This window comes from Plodia interpunctella, chromosome 17, assembly GCF_027563975.2.
Source record: "Plodia interpunctella isolate USDA-ARS_2022_Savannah chromosome 17, ilPloInte3.2, whole genome shotgun sequence".
In the NCBI taxonomy this organism is placed as follows: Eukaryota; Metazoa; Arthropoda; class Insecta; order Lepidoptera; family Pyralidae; genus Plodia; species Plodia interpunctella.
The window spans coordinates 6,922,959-6,944,472 of NC_071310.1; the positions used below are offsets into that span (position 1 = coordinate 6,922,959).

Below are 21,514 nucleotides of genomic sequence, written 5' to 3' on the forward strand. Positions count from 1 at the left end.
GGACGCCATAAGAGGTTTAATCTCGGAAACACTCCTAGCGGTTCTGTTCGCACGACACGCCAGGCATGTTTTATTGTTTATTAGTTCAACACGCTATGCTCAATTTCCCGTCTGGGTGTATAATTACTTATCTCGAAATGTAATTTTGGAAACATTATTTTTAGCCAGCTGCAAGGTAAGAGTTATTAATGTTTTGGTTGAAAATGGGAAACTTCGGGAATGTAAAAATGAAACAATTTTGCGTTTTAAAGTTCAATCAAGTTTAATTATTCAACATTTTCGAGATCACAAACTCTGTGACAAGAGAATTATTTAATAATCCAAATTTTTAATTTTGTACAAAATATCATCTCTCGAATAATTTCAAGTACAGCTAATATAATTAACATGAAATGCAAATCAATAATTCTATCTTCGGTTAAAAGGAGACACAATTTTTGAACTTTCGCCCTTCATATTAGATGCAATGATGATTTTGCAACAGACCCTACCATTGGACAATCTCTTATAACGTTAATACACTCTATTAATTAGGAATGTACTTACAATATTAATAATCTCTCAATAATTTATAATTTTGATCACAGTGTCCTTAACTGTTAACTTTAACGTATTATACAATTCCGAGTCGAGACATGACAATGTCAATAAAATACTGAGCAATAGAAAACAATTACACAACGACAGCCTAGCGCTAACGGAATAGATCATTTATATCTTAACAATATACCTTGCACTATGGCGTTGGCACAGAAGAGTGCATCCTATCGTATTTGGTTTCGCTTGTCGCTGTGACATGCGATACATCGCCTCGCGTCTTATAATAGTGAATCAGCCTTCACGACACGACATCTTCAATAACGATCGTTATATTTAATTTTATTTACACCAACTTTGAGTAAGTACAGATTGGTAATAAGTTACCTAGACGTTATCGATGGTAACGCCGGCCGTGCAGGCAGACAGGACGTCGTGACTTAGTTTAAGTTTGACTTGAGGTAGAACATAGGGGATCCGACTATAAACTATAGTAAGGGTACAACTAGGAATGTAATTGTAAAATGGCAACATACAGCTGAACTACTTATATCCTAAACACGTAACAGTTGTGTGCATCAGAAAGTAATATCGACTGCAGATAACATTTATTTTTACAGCGTTTAATACACATTAAATATTTAAATCTGTTATAGACTCGGAGATAGTCAACTAAGACGTCGACGCCCGCTCGGTGGGCGGTCGACGTCGATTACATCTAAATAAGTCTTAAATTAGAGAAAGTAATGCATAGCTTTCCTTTTAGAACAAAGAAATTACGCAGATTTGGCTACACATATCACAAGTGAACGCTTACTGGCGACGACATGACTATGTACATAATTGAAGTATATCCCTGTAGGTCGGCGCGGAGGCAGGTCCGCTTTACTTGCGGCGCGCGGCGTGGTCGTGGTCCTGTGCGGCGGGCGCGGCACGTCGCGCGCGCAGGTTGTGCAGCAGCGCGCGCAGCTGGTGCACGTGCATGCGCGTCACGCTCGGGTCGCCGCTGGCCTCCAGCCACGCCAGGAATTTGTCGCCGTGCTCCAGTGCCTCCGCCGCACCAGACTCCCACTCGCAGTTTTCCACTTCCACGCTTTTCACCTCCTTTACTGAGCTTTGATTGCTGTTGTTAAACAACAAATTGTCTAAAACGGTGCGAGCTTTGGCCTGTTGCCTCCCGGACTCATGGCTCCTGTCCGTGGGAGGCTCTTTGTTTTCCGTACCGAGTTCTGGACTGACGGCGGGCTCCGCCAGTCTCGGCTCCTTGGTTATGGGATGGTTGGGTTCAATTGAGTTCGCGTGTTCACTGTGAACGTGAGATTGCACTGGGACTGATGTGAGGGCCTGATCATCTTCGGGCTTCCTTTCTTTTGTCAATTGTGAATATAAAATATTTTCGGCAGTTTTTTCCTTTGGCACTTGAGACGCTGATTTGTGTTTGTCTTCTGGAAGAGGCATCGCCCCACCGAATTGTTTGTAATATTGCCATAGCCAGGAGTTTCTGTTGTAATCTAAATGTGAGGTGATGGGTGCTGCGGGCACGACCGGTTTGGGCGGTGTGGCGGGTTCAGTTTTTCCCAGTTGGAGTTGGTGGGCAGTCGTCGTCTGCGCAGTCAAGTCCAGCATAGCTTGTTGTGTTTTTAGCCAATACCAAAGAGTGTCATCTACCGGTTGTCCAGCAGATGAGGGTGTGCTATGATGACTGGATTTAGATAAACTCGTCCGGTACGGGTCCGAGTGGTGGTGAGATTTACTCCTATGCTTGGTTTCATTTAAGTTATGTACTCCGTTATGAGCAGGTTTGGGTGATCTTACAGAGCGCAGAGCGCGACTAGCCGGTTGAGCAGAGAGCGTGGAGAGACCCGGGTTTAATTGAGCAAGTAGGGATAAATTGGTTGCGATTTCGTTGAAACTGAGACCGAGATGAGAATGCGTCAGGCCAGGCAAGTGCGCTAGTCCTGATAGAGGGCTGATAGCACTCATGGAGACGCTGGCCCCGGGGTCCGGGCGGCGTTCGCGTGGCACGTGCGGGGTAGGGGAGGACTGGGCGCGCTTGGTGGTAAGTTCCACCGGTGCATCGGCCGGCGGAGTGGTCTGCAGCGGGGGGAGGGTGACCGGCGCAGACGATGTGGGTGTGGTGAGGTCGAGGCCGGCGGTGGCGGGTGAGGGGGGCGCGGCGGGGGACTCTGTGCGCGCGCGCTTGTCGGGCGGCTCGCCGTCGTTGCTCTTGTCGGTGTCAGGGGAGGAGAGGCGTGAGGTCATGTAGCGCAGCTTGTCCTCGTTCTTGCACCAGCCGCGCAGCGTGGATTCAGGCACGCCGATGTCGCGTGCCACTGACGCCTTGGACTCGCCGTCGTTGACGCGCTGGATGGCCTCGATCTTATCGCCTGGCGTCAACGCGCGCATCGGACGTTTGCCTTTCGTCGCCATTTTACCGTCTCGCTTCCTGTAACAAACAAAAATCCATGGTAAACCCAATTATACTAACGCCTTTGGAATTGACCTCTATCGTCTTAAAAATCTTCCCTCCACATTCCAAGCTAGTAAACAATACGTCAATGCCCGAACATAAATACTGCAGCGATAATCCAAGGTGATAAACGACGCAGAATCAAATTGCACAAAACATGCGGCTGGTCGTTCACCCTCATTATTTCAGATGCGTAATAAAATTCAAAGTTACACAATAAAAATATTGTCGCTGCTGTAGGTTTCATACACAACATTTACATTAACGTGTCGACGGGGAACTGTTTACCCAATTCGCTATAAAGTTACGAAAAGATAAACAAAAAGAAGACATAAAATTATGACCTACGACAACAGTAGGCGGCAAAAGTTGTCGGGTCGTTGACACGGTGACCTTGCCGCCAGTGCCGCGCCTCACTCGGTCAGCGAGAGATGGCGCCACCAACACGGTTGCCATTTTTCGCGTTTGTTTTTCTCAAAAGAGTAAATAAAATAGGACAATTTCATTTTGTTGATTTTAAAAAATATGTTGTTGGAAATATGTATTTTAAATTATATGAAATAAATATTATATTTGGAAGCAATTTTCACGGAATATTTTTGTTTGCATTCGGGTAAAATGCGGAAATCTTTTTTGAATTTTTTGGAATTGTAGGTACTTGTGATTGTAGCTAGGTAGGTATAAATAAAGAGAGAATCGGACAATTATTGTTTTTTAATCTGATCCTTTTTTCATCCGATGAATTAATCTCAAATCTTATTTTTACATTGTAGGTACAATTTAAATTAGATGTTGCACAATATTTACTTGCCTTCGGTCCGTAAATAAGGTTACCGGTTTTTAAAACCGAAAATAAAATATGAAAATAATAATGATATATTACTTTATTGTACTGTATACAAATTATTAATACATAGGTGATTATAATTTTTTTAGTTATCAATTATTATGGAATATTTCTAATTATTTGACGATCTCGGTAGCGCAGTGGTAAACTGAACCGAGAGGTCCCGGGTCGATCCCCGATCGGGTTATGATGGTAAATGATCTTTTTCTGATTGGCCCGAGTTTTGGATGTTTATCTATATATTTATATGATATAAAATATAGTATCGTTGAGTTAGTATCCCATAACACAAGTCTCGAACTTACTTTGGGGCTAGCTCAATCTGTGTGATTCGTCCTAATATATTTATTTATTTAATTTTTTTTTTCAAGCCTGGCTACAAAATGTGCTATGACATGACTGCTACGAAAAAATGTATAAATACTTTTTTATGTCATTATTTATTAAATATGGAATACTAGCTTGCCCGCGGCTCCATCCGCGGCAAATAAAGAAGCCTATGTTTGACCTCGGGGTATAGTTACATCCTTACATCATTGAAATGGTTTTATCTGTGAAAGCGTAAATCTGTGCATTTATCATACAAGTATGGATTAAAACAAAACTCTTGGTCAACATTACTACAACTATTGTCAACGCTTCGCGGCTTCACAACCCCGAAAGACACCGGGAACATGCAGAGAAGAGATGAGAGAGATACTATTGTCAATGCCAAGGTTTAGATATTCAAGCTTTTCAGTTTAATCGTAAAATTTGGGCAATATTGAACTTGCAAGCTTTGAATACCGACACATACAAGAACAGAGATGACACAATATAAAATTTGATTAAACGTTGGTTTAATTATGTTTCTATCAACTACTGTTTGCAGTCAGCGGTATTTTTGTCATTCACTCGGTTTCCTACCTACCTACTTAATTATATCCCACTAATATTACAAATGCGAAAGTTTACACGGATGTGTGTATGTTTGTTACTCTTTTACGCAAAATCTACTGGACGGATTGTTATGAAATTTGGTACACGGGTAGAATATAACCTGGATTTGTCCAGGTACTTTATCTCGAAAATCTCACGGGAGCGAAGCGCCGGGGTGTAGCTGGTATATAATATTTCAGCAAGAGTTTGTTTCAAATTACAACTTGCAATACTGCATACCTACCTATTTTGCGGCGTATTGGCAATGTCATCAAAAATTGTACCTAATATTATTGGCCATTTTATAAATAAATATGGTCTAATTTGTACAAGTAAATTTGGCCTATTTTACACGTTTCAAAAAGTTATAGTTTTTAAGTACTAAATAAGTGGTACAAGTTCTAGTATAATTTATTTTAGAATTGTAACGTAGACGAAAACAGAACACAGAAAAAACGGTAACCAGTTCGATACTATATTAGCGCCTCTTATAATAACAGCACAACCTAAACTAAAAACAAATGTCCTATGCGAATAGATCAACACTTTGTCACACAAACAAAAAAAAGCTTACTTGCGAGCCGGCGTCACGTGGGTTGTGTTTACAATTTTTGTCAGTCCAGCCGTTGTTGCGGAGTTACACAAGAACAACCAAAAGTAATGCGGGGTGCGCTATGCGCGACACGTGCACAAGTTTCAGTTTCACAAATCCGATCACAAGTCACAGCGGAGAGCGAGGCGCGAGACGTCCGTCGCGGGTCGAGCGAGCCGACCGAGTGGTGATAACGCAGGCCGCGGGCCGCGTCCGCGGCTGGCCTCTCCTTTGTGTCCGTCCTGCACGCCCCCCCCACACCGCGCCTCACCCCCGCCCGGCCCCGCTATCGCCACCTCCGCTCCCTCGTAAACATACCTATCCCGACACAATTAATTATGTACTAATTCCTTGGACGCATCAACTTGAGCAAAAATCTCACCGCCATTTAAACTTTTCCCGTCCTAGCGAAAGTTCTCACCCGCAAGTTTTCTAAGCTCCGTCTCGTGGCCGTCTGCGAAGTACCTTAATAGTTAGCGAGTAATTACTCCGATTCCTCGGCTTTGTTCCTTTCTTTTTCTACGAGATAACAACAAGCGAAAGAAATTGAATTAGCTATATTGTCGTAGCGTTGATGTCTACGACTACGAAATGTCGTAGCTTGTGCTACGAGTAGATCTACGAATGTTTTTATTTTCTTTCGTAGACATTCAACAGTTAAATGCTGTTGGGAATTTTATGATTATTATTTTGAATATATTTTTGTCACAGGTTTATTAATACGTGTATAATTTAAAATGTAGTTTATACTATCTATAAATGCAACATTAAGTAATATAAAGAGGAAGTGTGTGTAATTTTCAAAATTATTCAACCGATTTCCACAGTTTTTCACCAGTAGAAAGCTACCTTATTCCCCAGCGACGTAGGAATTTATCTCGATATTCCCGCTGAAGTGATACCATAGGACGCAGCCAGTTCATGTTTCCAGTTATTTAACCATTCTAAACATTTATTTCATGTCTTATTAGACAGATTTTCTGAATATCTTCGTTAGGTCGTACGGCAGTAACTAATGAAACATGTTCTAGATTCAGGCAGTCAAATTTGATGTGCCATCGAGAATTTAGATTATCAGAATTCCATTCTCGATTGCCATCCTACTCAATGTTGTTTATCGTGTGATTTCGCTTAGAAAACGGTCAGACGATGAGAGAGGCAGACTACTTTTAATATTGTATGGTAATAATTATATCTGGGTTTTAAAATATAGACTCTGTTACTGTTAGAGATTGTTATTGAATTATTAAAATACTGTCCTAATGTATTAGCTAAAGAGGTGATGACGAAAAAAATCAATAAAAGATTTAAACGAGCAACTTGACGTTGCCTACTCAAATTTTTTTCACTGCACCACAGATTATATAATACCTGCACTGTATGTGTGATTTTTTCTTATTGTTAAATCTACCTTGGATTGGCAGGATTACTCTCATGTCAAGAAGTAACTGGCCATGCGTGTATGGTAGTCTCTGCGGGTCCACTCTCCCTAATAAGGCCCTCTCGACATTTTTTTGTCGCTGGAACTCGTTGTGACGAACCACAAATAGATTTTTTTGAGCTAGGTCTGAGAAACGCCAAGTACTGGCGTTAGATATATATGGGGAACGTTTCATTGCACCCTCTCTCACTCATCAGTTTTATATATAACTTACCTATTTGGTGATAGACTTGGAGAATTTCTTTTCTTAACAAATTTTTTGAGTGTTTTGCCGTTTATATCCGCAGCCATTGAGCATCGGAGCCCAGGGTCCGATATCCGTGTTGACATTTGTTTATTGTCGGCATTGTTTTATAGTTTACTGCATTTTGTATACACTAAAATGCCATAATTTTCGCTGATCCGCTAATGCTGTTGATCCACTAATTTCTCCAACCAAACCTCGCTCGGGCAGGTATAATTTATACACTTGTAAAAAAGAATTTGCCATCTTGAAACTCGTCATTACGACCAACAGTCCTTTGTGTTCTTAAGAACCGCTAGCGTTGTAAAGATCACGCGCAGGCTACTATTTTTTACGATGCCATCGCCGTACGTACTTCGTACAGTAAACAGTTCGTCGAACTACGTGAATCTATTGCAAATTCGCCTGTATTACCGCGGAATAGAGGTTTATGCACGGTGAGTTTATAAGTCAACTGTACCTTAGTACCGCGCCCGTAAGTTCGTATTATAAACTATATCATATTCCTGGCTGAATACGTTTGTATCGAGCCAGAAAAGAATACCTTTGTTTTTTTTACCATTACGTTTATTTTCTAAGCCGAATCACATTTTAACAAGGTAAACCCTTTATACTTTCTGGATGAGAAGTTCTGTGCAAGTTGTTTTAGTGATAAGGATCTCTTTATATATTGTTATAAATACCTATATAAAAAAATCATTGTTATTTCATAGTGATAGTTGAGATTTCATAATGAATTTAGGTTATTTAAATGTAACGCGTTATATACGGCACACATAAATGAGATAAATTTCAATTTTTAATAACATATATACGTTTTTATACATGTAACACCAGCATTTTCAAGAACTTCATAGTTATAAACAAAAAAAAAAAGGCTAGAGTTGAGTTAATAAATATCAACTGAGTTTGTCACATCAAACATCAAATGACAATCGATCACCGAACTGCATGTCAAGCGCGGTTATTACCACAATCATTACGCTACACATCCTACCTGATCGTATATGAGTCATGTAATACGCTCATCGCATTTAGGAGAAGCTTAATAATGTCTTGCAACTACAATAGGCCGTGAAGAGGGAAATATGAATGTGTACGTTCACATTTTGTTTTAGCTGTAAGCATATCGTTGTCACTGACAGGTCTATAAGTAGTATAGTTTTATATCTTGCGATCCATGCTTCCATACTAGTATTATAAAAAAATAAATGTGCTTTTTGACCGTCAAAACGGGAGCAACGGATTGAGGTGATTATTTTTGTGGAGAGCTCTAGTGTCATAGGCTATTTTTTGCCGCGGCCGGAGCCGCGTGCAACAGCTAGTACTGTTATATATGAAGATAAAGCTCTAAAAGTGCTTTCTTTGACGGGCTAAAATCAACTTATATACGAGAATATGCCGGCGCTATTTCTTGGTAGCTGTATTACAGCTGTGTAGTCAGCAAGCAAGCAGACACTGACAGGGCCGTGGCAGTAGGTACGACGGTGTTTTCGCCAAGCGAGGCCACACAAAGGCTCTCGCCGCGCCACGATTTACGACGCGTCGTCCGCACTGTATTTTGGGCATTGCCGATGTTCCACAGAGCGGTTGTATTGGACGCGGTATTAAAACTAAATGCTGTATTGATGTTACTCAGCTTGACTATATGTGATTATACCTGATGCCTTGTCTGTATTACTTGGTATTATATTTTTATTTTTGGGCATACGCATATCCATATCCATGAGTGATATTGGCCGCATGTGGTACAAATAGTCTTATAAATGCAGTGTACAACTACTTTAGCGTACGAGATGAAAATATAAAGAATATTGTATTGTAATTTGGGTTTGACATTGTTCATTTGCCCCGAGCTGTTAAATGAAATAAATTTGATAACGATTCTATAGTCAAGTGGTGAGTGAATAGGCATTTTTTGAGCTTGCGTGTAACAGACTTCAGACCTCATCTTCGCTTTCCATCAGGATAGATTAATTTGAAACGCACTCAAATTATTAATGAAGAAAACGTAGTATTATAATTGTTAGTTAATAATATTGTCGTTACTATATTTTGAGCATAGGTAATGTTCCATCGCGGTTGTAATAATTTTAGTATTATTAATATTGCCTGAGCTCTGACCTGACAAATAGGCTCCTAAGAATTTGGTAAAATAATCACCACATGCCACATCCAATTTACCCACATCCGTCCACACGGTTCTCTAGTGATTTTGTTATCGGCGACGCGGCGCGCGGCACCCCCCGGCGACATCCGACGCCGCGCGCCATTACCTACCCCCCTCGCACCCCCTCGCGGCCACCCCCCTCGCCCGACTCATTAGCCCGATGGCGCGAGACCGGCTGCACCGCTGACGCCGCGACTTGAATTTTTACACGTTATAAGTATGTTGGCAGGCAGCCGCTCGTTAGGTATAATTGCCAATAGTGACCGGTCGCGAACGTGCCCTCATGACTATAAACAGACTAGCGATGGTTGCTCATCTTTATACACGTACTTACCTTTATATGACTATAAGTTACTCACGCATTGTTTGTAGGTGCTATCTACTCTGCATAATTACCTACTGATTATTTAGAATATGTACGAGTACCTATAATTGAACTATGTGCTGTAATGTACATTTTTGATGTTATGTCTCATGTTGATAGATGCAAATCGCAATTTCGTCCTCGGGTGCCACCAATAATGTTGCCTAAATGATGACTGTTATATGATTATTTGTAAAGTAAAAGTAACAATTTGCATTTCGCCCCCGCAAATTTGTGATTTCACAAAGTTTCGATCGTAGTTTCTAGCATAGTTTAATATGTTTGCTTGTAGAAGGAACAACTACCGTATTGCATGGTCGTTAGCCAGCAGCTATTTAATAGGCTAAAAAAGTTGATTCCTTTGACGTAGCTGATGCTGCTGGATATCAAACGGATGCCGGTCGCCGCTTCGATCCATAAAAAAGTAAAGCCGGTTACAACGCTGAAGATCCGAGCGATTGACCGGCGTAACTGTCAGAGACTATGGCGACGGGTATTTCTCTCGCTAGTTAACTACGCAAGATTATACTGATTGCAAGAAAACCGTGTGATTCTGTGCTGTGCTGACTGGCTGTTGTGAAAAGTTAAGACGGAGCGCGTTGGTGATATTTTCTGTCTACACCACAGACAGCTTCTTAGCCATAGAGCGTTGGAGCTCAGGGTCCACTTCCTTATTTTGTCTCCTTTACTTCAGTTGTTAGACTATTAGCACGCATATCGTTGTCGACGACATGAAGCCAGCAGTCAGCGCATCCAGAGTTTGCTTCTACAGGGTGACAGTAAATTAAATTGCAATAGAGTTATAGATGATGTGAATGCCTGAACCAGGCTAGAATTTTATTATTAAACGAACTTGATATGTAACGATTTCTGGCATGCGAATGGCTTTAAAACTCGACATTCCAGTCACTGGTATCCTTGCCAGAAATAATTACGGCTCCCCGGAAATAAAGACGCATTGTAGACAATTGAATGGTCCCCGCAATGCGTCTTTATTTCTGTGTTTGGTGTTAATAAATAAAAGTCAATAAGCGTCGCAATTATCGCGAGTGCGGGGCCGCTGCGAGGCCGCGAGATAGCGCGCCCCGCGACTTCTGTCGAGGACTGCACGACGTTGTCCCCATTTATACGAAACCAGACGATGAGTCGCGATTCGAAAATATCACATGTATGAACGTACGCGTCTGTGTCCTGTATAATCACTCTATTAATATACAACGTGAACGTATTTACGAAGATTATACTTTTGGATTTTCGGAGAAGCATTGTACTGCGTCGCATCACATTGCGTCGTGAACTTTTCTCAATGAGGATGTCGCGAGCTAAAATAATGAGCAAACGCACGTCGCGTTTAAGATGTCAGAACTTGTGCGTTCATTTTTATTATTTTGATGGTACCTAGGTAGTTATTTACATCAATTAAACCTTTTTTTATCATCTGTGGAATTTAACCGTATTCAGTTAAAATGCATGGTCTTGTCTGGGCATCTACAAATTAGTTATTTTTATGGGCAATATAGATGTCAGTCAAAATTTTGTTAACTACATAGCAAAATTTTCTACTTTATAATATTTATTGCTTAGCACCCGGGTGCGATGAAATTGTCACCTGGGTAGTATATATAAAAACCTGGTTAAGTAGCGGGTAATGTTTAATAATCATATAACAGTTTTAATTATGTTATTCTTCCTGAATCTGAATTTGTAAGTCTGTGAATAGATTTTAAAACTACTATAGAATTGGCTACGATTAAATTAGCTTAACTAAAATCTGGCATTTCAGTTAGGAAAGGGAACGAGAATAGATTGTGTTTAAATAAATTAGGTTTGGCTATCTGACCACACACTCAGACGAATACATTTCTCCCGCGATAACACAGTCAGAGCTTAGACTTGGATGTATCTAGTGACTTGTTATCAGCTACTTCGGTCTTAGGATCGATCATTAATTATGTTTTCTCTGTATTTCAAAAGGCAGATTACTTATTGGTCGTGTCTATATTATAGACCAAGAGATAAATTGGACACTAAAATGACCACGCAACTTGAATAGTGGCTAAAACGAGAGGGAAATGTGATAATAAAATCAATTTGACTGGCCATTATTACTAAAAGTTTATTTTGCGTCACATCACGCATGTCTCAGTACTCACAGTACAGTCAGATGGTCAGTAAAAAGGTAAGTTGATAAATCTGTCATTACACTTTAATCATTCTTTAAAAAGAATATTGCACGCATATTTATGTTCAATGTCGAGCGCGTTCGTAAACGAAACGTCAGAGGAACAGCCCAGGGTCAAAGATATTCCCAAACTTGTAGGGTGTACTTATGCGTGGTCGCGCTGCGCTGGTCGTAATCGTAAGTACCGGTTGTTAGGCGACGGCGACGGTGTCAAAAGGGCCGCGAGACATGGCCGCGGCAGCGAGGTCGCTGTATGCACGCGATGCAATCACGGACCTGGTAACTAGATGGAGTCTTGATAGTTACTCTCAGTTATTAAGTTTTACTGGCCCACTATCTGTTGTTGAAAACTGTATCAAAATCAGCTTGTTGGGTAAATCGCGTTTGACAGACGCGACTCGGGGGACTTCACGGTGTGCAGCAGTTTCTAGGTAACCTATTCCATGGTATTTCTGGTGCTGTATAAGACACATACACCATAAAGAGGTAAACTTATGGAAAAAATCTCTTGGAGTTTGACAATTTTATATGTTTCTCAGCTCCCGGATGCGATGCAATGACACGACTCGCGGCACCAATCATGAGTGTCGTAAACCGCGAGGTGACTTGTGTATCCTTGATAACTCAGTCGGCTGTTCTGCGCCCATTAAAATGCCTTTTTAATAAAAAATGGGTAGGTACTTGATTTTGACTGAAATCGTTTTGGTTTTTGTCTATACTCTGTATCTAGGTATTTTAAAATATTAAGGATATCAATGGCGAATCCACGCTACGAATATAGGTAGTTATTATTGAAAAATAATGTGTTCAGTGAGACCTCACACTGCACATTCACCTTCACCTAGAATCCATTCGGAAGTGAAGAAACAGAGCTAAAGTTTAAAAAAATCATGTTTTGTTTTCTACATATGTACTTACATATCTGAGTACATATATAAGTGGAAAAAAGTCATAGAGAGCATTCAATTTGTCTAATAAAAAATCATATCCATGCAGTAAACCGTTGAGGAGTTCCCACGTTGGAAGCAGTTACTGAGTGCACCATCAGATTATGCTTATCATAAGCATTGTCATACAAACTAAATGTCTATACAAAGTTTGAGCTCAATCGGTTGAAGATTAAGACGGACATAGCGACATATACATTGCAAGTAAACAGAATAAAAGCTTGTAAAAATGGATGGTTTTTTTCCGCGAAGCCCAGTTTTGGAGAACGATGACTCGCGTAATGGACCGGGGTGGTCGAAATCTGCGCAGGTAGCAGAATTATTAACCGAAAAATACTGCGTGTACAGAAATTCTATATGTAAAAAGAGTAATAACGTTTTACATCGAATATTCTTGATTGCTCAATACTTCATCGTCTGTTGCCCCGGTACTAATACGAATGTAATAAAGCTGTAGATTTGTTTGTATAAATGTGTTTAAGTTTTATTAAGTTTTGAATAATTGTGTGAAAACTGCTTGGAAGTTTCATGATTATGTCTATCATAAGATGTAATAAGAAGATTAGATTTGCAATGAGTTTTTCTATTAATATTACATGCAATGGATTGTGGCGTTAGCCCGGCTGGCATTCCGATGTATTTTAAGATTTTAAATTTCAGAAACGACTTATATTGGTTTACAAATAAATGAACGGTTTAAAGATTGTCTTCTGTATCCTCACTATTTGGGCCGTGCGCTTATGTCGGCATATTATGAGAAATTACAGATAATGTCTGATGTATCACAAGTTAACGAGCGTTTAATGGTCTCGTCTCTCGGTTGTGGAGCTGCGAATTTACGAACTATTACACAGGCGGAACCCTAAAATTAAAGACTTCTGGTCATAAAACATCTCTTATATCTTCCGCGCAAATAAAATTTCAATACACTTTCACTGCACTGCATCCCTTCTCGATGTTGGACTAGTGTGCAATGGAGTAACTTCAGATATTTGTATTTATGTTGTGAAACTTTAGGAACGAAAATGTTGGAGTTTTGATGAAACTCAATTTATATTTTTTGTTTGGATGAAAATTTATATTACTTAACATAAGCCATTTATCGTCAGATTTTTGTATTATTTTTTATTAATGATGAAATCAAGTAGATTTCTCTGATAACCCGCCCAAAATAGAGTAAATTAAGTATTAATAGAAGACTCTAATCTAAAATACAACAAATATGCAGATAGTGGATACATTATACCTTACATTTCAATCAAAATTTATCGCATTAGGCGTCTTATTGTCTTGATTGAGTCAACTCAAGATGTATTCAATTGTCTAACACGTCAGTTCGGACGAGTCCATCAGGATAACGAAGATTTGGAAGGTTCTCAACGACATTCAATTACCATGACAAAGAGCCGCGCTTCGCCACTGTTCTCACTGAAAGGCATATGCACCCTTTTGTGCAGTTGTCATATAGTTTTTATGGCCGTCTTTTAACGTTTCCTTGTAATAAACAATGGGCGGGTAGGGTCACTGAGGAAACGCGTTCTAACGAGTGCGCAGTTGCAGTAAAAAATTGTATTATTTTAAGTAGACCGCGCGAAGGAATTTTGCCATCAACTGCTTGTCATGTTAGCCCGCATGGACTTCTATGTCACGGTAATAGCAGCGAATTTGCAATGAAAGGATAGGTTGTGCTGTTGACTGTATGCGTATTGTCTTCTCATCTCTTCACACGACTGCTAAAGTATCATGTTACAAATTTTGTTGTTTCCGCGTGGCGTGACCGTTGCTTTGAAGCAGATGTGTTTGGCCATGATAAGTTATTGTTTGAAAATTATCTTACTTCTAAACTAGGAACGGAGTTGTAAAGTTTGCGGTTGGTTTAATTAATATATCATGGCTATATAAATTTTATTTATGAATAACAGCTTGATTCTACTTTGGTTTAGGCAAATATAATTGAGTACGCAAGAATCTGAGATGCGATACTATCTGATGATGATGATGATGTCTGAGTAAGTACAAGTAAGTACTTATTGTAGTAGGTACGTAAGACGTAATGCCATGCCAAGCATTAATATAAGTATTCATAATATGTTAGAACTTGTTGCGCTTCATTCTAGGTATAAATGCCAGTTTGGAGCGTTTACACTAATTAAACCGTTTTATGAGCTTTTGTCGTGTTTGCGATCCACACCGCGCCGTTTATCTAATGGAGGTTTGCGTTGCTTTTCCATCAGAGATGTGCTATGTAACTGTGATGCTAGGATTTGAATTAAACGAAGAGTCAATTGTGGTGTGCTATGGAGATGCAATGGCGGCCGTCTGGAGCTACGTGTCGGTAGAAAGGGTGGTATGACACAGCACATCCGCAGCACTTTTCCATGCCACGCACACGCAGCATACATCCCATCATCATTTTTTTTAATATATAAAAGTTAGAACTCGTTTCCATTTCTTCTTATAGTGTTTCTTAACGAAGATGGGAGAACATTATGACTATGAACTGAAAATGACTTTTGAAGCTACTGCACGAAAAAGCGTCCGTGAAATCAACTTCCCATATTAATACTGATTATATACTTATATTTATACTGCAAGAGGCTTTTCTCATTCTGTTTACATAATGCTATGTTATGTGGACTACGGAATATGATCTGTGGATATCAAACATATCCTTAACAACGAAGATTAGCATATCCCTGGTGGAAAAACACCCTTACTGAAGACTTTAATTTGGTACTTAATTATGGCCCAGATAGTAACCTTTATGTTAATGTCATTATAATAGCTGACGTATAGGATACACGTCAGCTATAGTGAAAAACCTTAATCGTCGTAGGGCTACCATAGAACATATGGCAAAATAAATACCAATATACTTAGCTATTATTCATTCCATTGTGATAAGAAGTTCACCTGAAAAATGTTTAATATTCCTACAAATTACTAATCCCTATACAAGTAGAACAACGAATGTAAGTAACTATATTTAAAACATCTTATCGCTAAACGTTTATCTCTTGGCGGTAATTATGGAGAACCGCTCCGATTCACCGAATTTCGAGAATCCGATACTAACCCGCTATTGTTTGGGACGTTTCCCACCAGTGGGCATCGTGGGCCCTTGCCTTGTGAATGGTTGGATGTAATAAGTGACAAAGCTCGCGTGACGACTGTGCGTCACGTCTCACGTCCGGTGTAAGTATATATTTTTTTTAATTTTTCGCGCGATAATGATAGGCGAATTTTGTATCAGCATATCGTTATGAAAATTGTTTTTATGAATATTCTGATGAGGTATTGAAAGACAGGGCTATAAACTACATTATAATTACAGATTATATTGCCACAGCAAGCTACCCTGTGACTGCCAATATGCCAGCCATCTAAGGGGCGTTCGATGATATTGCTTGTTGCAAGATAATCGCCAATAAGCAATATATTATATCATACATATTATATAATACAATACAGCTACTATAAAGCAATAAATGAAAATGAATAACAATTTTTCACACGAAGAAGAAACATTTTACATAAGAAACAAGTATAAATTAATACATTTATACATATGTATATAAAACCATATAAACCATAAGATATATATATATATATATATATATATATATATATATATATATATATATATATAGATATATAGATATATAGATATATAGATATTATGGTTTTATATAGGTTCGAAGATAAATAAAGTCAATGACCCAATAATCTCGTTTATTAATAAAGGTAGTTTATTTTTCAATAAATTATATCAATGAGTGTACAAATATGGTTTTAATTTATTTATTCATGTACACATGAAACGCGTTTCATCTTGGTACTCATTATAATATACGCGTAAGTATATTATAATGAGTACAAAGATGCTACTCATTTCAATTGTTAGAATATATGTACAATACATGCCGATAAGTGTATTCATAAACGCGGGTGAGAATAGTGCACGTTGTAAAAATCATTTGTTCTCAACTATTTTATGGCGTGGCGGCGGCGCGGGCGCTGTCGGCGACTCAGCGACCGGCGCGCGCGCTTCCCGGAAGTGACGACAATGGGCGCCCGCGGCCAACCCTGTTTATTACAAAGATAACTTTCCAAAATTCGAAGTGCTTACATGTTCAAGGTGATGGCTAGGAGGGCAGGTAGTTGTTGACTGTTTATTAATTACTTTACCGCTGGGATCCTCAGTGGACAAATGTTTACCTACACAATGCGAAAGTACATACAAGCTAATTGCGTTTTCCAAGATCGTAGGTCTAGATTTAGGTAAATATTTGATAATAACTCCTGAATCTCCTACATTTCGTTGTTTTCAAATACCTTGGATCTTCATTCGACAATTTTGTGACAAATCCATTTCAAAATCAATCTATTGAAAGAAAGGGTTCCTTGAAAGATCATGTTTTGATTTTGACCTGCGATTTCTCAATAACCAACAATCAACACCTAAGTTTTCATTACCCCATCACGTAAACATAACACCATGCACGAGCATACTTATATAAAGTGGACCTATAGACGCCCCGCCATAGCTAGGTAACCGTAGGCCTAAAAGTTATGGGGCTTTAACGAAAATTAGATGTATTATTTTTTACAATACTAGATGCTACTCGCGGCAGCGCCCGCTGCAAAAACAGCTTTGTCACTCTCTAGCTTCCACCCATCTCCAGATCAAAACGTACTCAAACAAATTTTCTTGACGTAAAAGAAGGACACACACATTTTTAATGTTAGTTTAGTGGATTCTGGAATAATTATTAATCATGGACCCGTTTTAAGTTTTATTAAATTAAATGTATGTGACGAATTAAAGTCAGCCAGGGCCCCTTATCTTGGGGCCCCGGTGTTATCGTGTAGCCCTACGTTAGCTACACCCAGCTCAGGTTGGTACTAGTAATGATGTGCTAGCAGGGAGTCGACCTCGCGGGCTTCCGGCGAGCTTTCACGCGTCCACACCACACGCCGCGTCCGCTGCGCGCGCGCACCGTGCGTGTCCAATCGTGCGCTGAATTAGACGTGCCACTAATACGGGCTTTCTTAGTTCCTGTATACCTTGTATGCAACTTAGTTGGTTAAGTAAAAACACAGTTCAGAAACTTATATTTTTTTAAAGGCTGACTAGACTCACGACGTGCCTCGTCCTCGATGAGTGCTATAGCTTTGTCGGTCGTCGCGTCGATATGGCGAGACGTTCAACCCTCAGTTTTTCATAACTTCGCAGAGAAAAAGCGTGAATAAGTAAAAATGGCGGCGTCGCGGAAAAAACCCGCGATCCTCAGGTAGCCGGGGATAATGAGGAGCAGGTACCGCGCCGAAACAATGATGACCCTCGATCACGAGTACTGAGACGCTAAATAATGATACTATAGAACTGTTAGGTACTTATTTTACTAACAAATAGACAAATGCCGAACATTTTCGAATATTTGTTAAATCATAAAATGGATTATTTGATGGTACATTTACAAATGTACCGTCATGTAAAAGTGTTAAGTAGTAATACTCTTCATTTGTCAGCTATACCTTCAGACTATTGTTCCAAAAACACTACTACACCCATATTAATATTTATCGACTTTTTTGTTTCGTATGACTTTTCCATTCTCATTACATTACTTAATATAAATCTACAAATGAGCCCACCGTTATAATAATGCTACAAGCGTCTTTTTTTTATTCGCTTTACGATCCGCGGTCCTCGAACAGCTTGCTTTCACGTTATAATCTATAAGTTACACTTCTGTTCCCTTAACATTGTTATACCCAATGTAAGAATGTTCAAATGAAGCCACTTTGTCCGGCCGATAAACGGTTGTAATGACATTATTTACGCATGAATAGTCGCTGATCTTTCTGAACCCTCGCAGGTCCACAATCAGACCCTTTTGTTGTAGAACCTGCTGATATGACATCATTTGGATGGTATTTTACGAAACTAGTAAGTTTTAAACAGGTTATACGTACCGACGATTGTTAAATTGTTAATGGGACCACATATTGGATTATAGATCAAATGTGCTGCTAATATGAAGTAATAAATATTAGATTTTTGAATTTTAGGAGTTTAGTTTCGGTAACTTACTTTTAACAGAGCTGCTATACGTCACTATAATAATATCCTATTGAAGTTGATCCTATAGCTTGTGTATTTTTCTAAAATCATTGTCACAATTATTTCGGCCATAAGAGCCGAAATGTCTTTTCATTAATTTAACGGGACATTGAAAGAGACAAATTGAAAGATATTGAAAGAGACTTGCGTTATGACAACTAAATAAACGATATTTTATCTACTCCTGCCTTTTACAATTGCCAAACATCCAAGACCAAAACTTCAAGATCTTATTTCATCTTGACCTCAGCCCCGAATGAAAAACAGGACTAGGCCATAGAGGCGTCACAGATAATCCATACAATTCTCAAAATATACCTACTTTAAGATTGTGTGGAATGAAGAACAAGTAATCAAAGATTTCTGCCTTCACAGACCACGCAGCCTCTCTTGCCCTCAATTACATGGACGATTGATGATGCTCATTTCGCAGCGCAGTGTTGTCTGTATGTCTGTCGGTAACTGACCCACTAGTTAGTGTCACCAATATCTACTGATGTCAGAATGACTGGACATCCATTCGCGATATAACTGATATATTATATTGAAGTGTGTGACTGATTGCAAATTGTTTTGCAATTTAAGTACACCTTTTTATAGTCATTGCTATTTCTACTTTAATCTTTGTCCAGTCTATGATACTGTACGATATTCTTCAAAGATCGTATAATTTATTGTGAAACTGGTATTAACTAGTTATTGATGTGATGAAGTCTCTCTGTCGAATAAATATCACAAGAAAACTTGGAGTAGGCTTGAAAGTTTTTAGTATAGTGTACAAATATCCTTGTCTTTCTTTAACTATGGGGCTAACTGAATCTGTGTGATTAGTCCCTATTTATTATGGAGCATTCTGTTCTTAAATGTTTTTGTCTCCGAACTCCGAATAGTACCTAATATCGGTAAGCACTCAGTGTCTGTTCGTGTGACGATATCTGCCCCCTCGTATACAAGCCATTGTGATGGCGTCGCGTCTCACTGACGGCGGCCGCGACTGAGAATGTATTTGCGGGCGTGTGCTAGGGGTGGCGATGTGTTAGTAGTTTAATTTCACATTTCACATTCGGATTCGATAATAAGTGACTCAATTAATTTCAAATCTATTGTTTATTTTACACTTAGTACACTTTTGCCCGTGGCTCCAGTCCGTCCGCTCATAATTTGTTATTGACAATATTTCGAGTTCTAACCACTGTATCCCGATGAAATCTATACCAGATTTTAAGTTATACTAGTTTTATATACTGTGAAAACCGCATCAAATTCCATCCAGTAGTTTTTACATACATACAGACAGAAAGACAGACAAAAATAAAAAAATATATGTTTTGGCTTCTATTATTCCCTTCATAAAACCCCCCATATTTATTTTTCTTTAATATCCTCATATATGTATATGTGTATAAATTTAATGATGTCGTCACTGGCTGTTACTGGCCATCAGCATGTATGCTGATGGCCAGTAAGAGCCAGTTCAGAGGGGTTAGTGTGGGTTTGCTTCTCACCATCGAATCGATTCGAAGTGAGATGCAGCGAACAAATCACATTGCAGTGTGGTTGTCGTTGCTACACAATGGCACAATATGATTGGCTCGCTGCGTCTCACTTCCAATCGATTCGATGGTGAGAAGTGAAATGCAAACGCACTTCGCCCAAATATTGTGATATGCGCGTCTTAATGACGGTCGCGACTGAGAATGTAAATGTGCGGGCGTGAGCCAGAGGCGGCCATTGTTTGGTGATTCATTTGGTTTCATATTCTTTGATTTAAATCGATAGTTAGTACGAAACCAGTCAAACAATGTGATGGCGTCGCGTATCTGGATGGCACCCGAGACTCTGAGAGTGTTTCTGTCTGAGGGCGTCTTAATAGGGGTGTCGCGATTGCTTATGAATTAGTTGTTCTAGTAAGTGTAAACCATTTTTGTATAATCGAATTGTAGTTAGATTTTAATTGACCTATTAATACAACAATCTTGCTTTTGTTGCCATTAATAATTTACAAAGGTTATCTTTACATTTCTTATAACTTTAATCAGTCTCGTTCAAGTGATCATCATAATTTGCCTTATCCTATACATATAATATTCGTACTACATATATATCGAAGAACAAAAACACACGGAGAGCAGGAAGTTTCATCGATCGTACTCTAAAAAAAACTGTCGCAAATGGTTCACTGTGACATAAGCACAATAAGTAGCAAAGTCTGCGTTCAGCGGCGGGTGGTCGAGTGGCGACCCTGGCTGCCATCCGGTCGCCTCGCGATAAATTACGTCGTCGCGCCACGCCATGCCGCGCTACGCTACGAGAAAACCTTGAGCCCTATCTCGCGAATACCAAAGATTTCTTATCTGTACCTAAATGTTCAAGACAATTTTCTTGATAAGTAACCTTAGACGTTAGCTGCTTGTTGAGTGTAAACAACAACTAGCGACCCGACTTCACACGGATGTATAAAACACGTATAAACCTACAACGCAAAGCGCATGGGACTGTTGCCTGGTGTTGCAAACCTCCACAGTTTGCGCAGTTCACTTCCTATAAGGAGTGTGGTTCTTGGTGTGTTTCGACCGTTGCGGCCGCGCTGTCATTACGATCAGTAAATTATCTTGAGGAAGGCATAATTTTCAAAATCATATTTAATTCATAAAATTTACATTACCATAGTACAG

At 39.4% G+C, this 21,514-nt stretch overlaps 2 protein-coding genes across 2 annotated transcripts in view; one reads left to right on the forward strand and one right to left on the reverse strand.

Annotated features, from left to right (window-relative positions):
- Window positions 1-21,514, forward strand: part of lobo (lost boys) — a 128,752-nt gene that overhangs the window by 1,269 nt on the left and 105,969 nt on the right. The gene's annotated exons all lie outside the window — the stretch shown is intronic.
- dan (distal antenna) lies at window positions 245-5,603 on the reverse strand. Its single transcript, XM_053757487.2, has 2 exons — window positions 5,347-5,603; window positions 245-2,983 (listed from the first exon to the last, which is right to left on the reverse strand). The coding sequence occupies exon 2, from the start codon at window positions 2,965-2,967 to the stop codon at window positions 1,423-1,425; it is 1,545 nt and encodes a 514-aa protein (XP_053613462.1). The 5' UTR covers window positions 2,968-2,983; window positions 5,347-5,603; the 3' UTR covers window positions 245-1,422.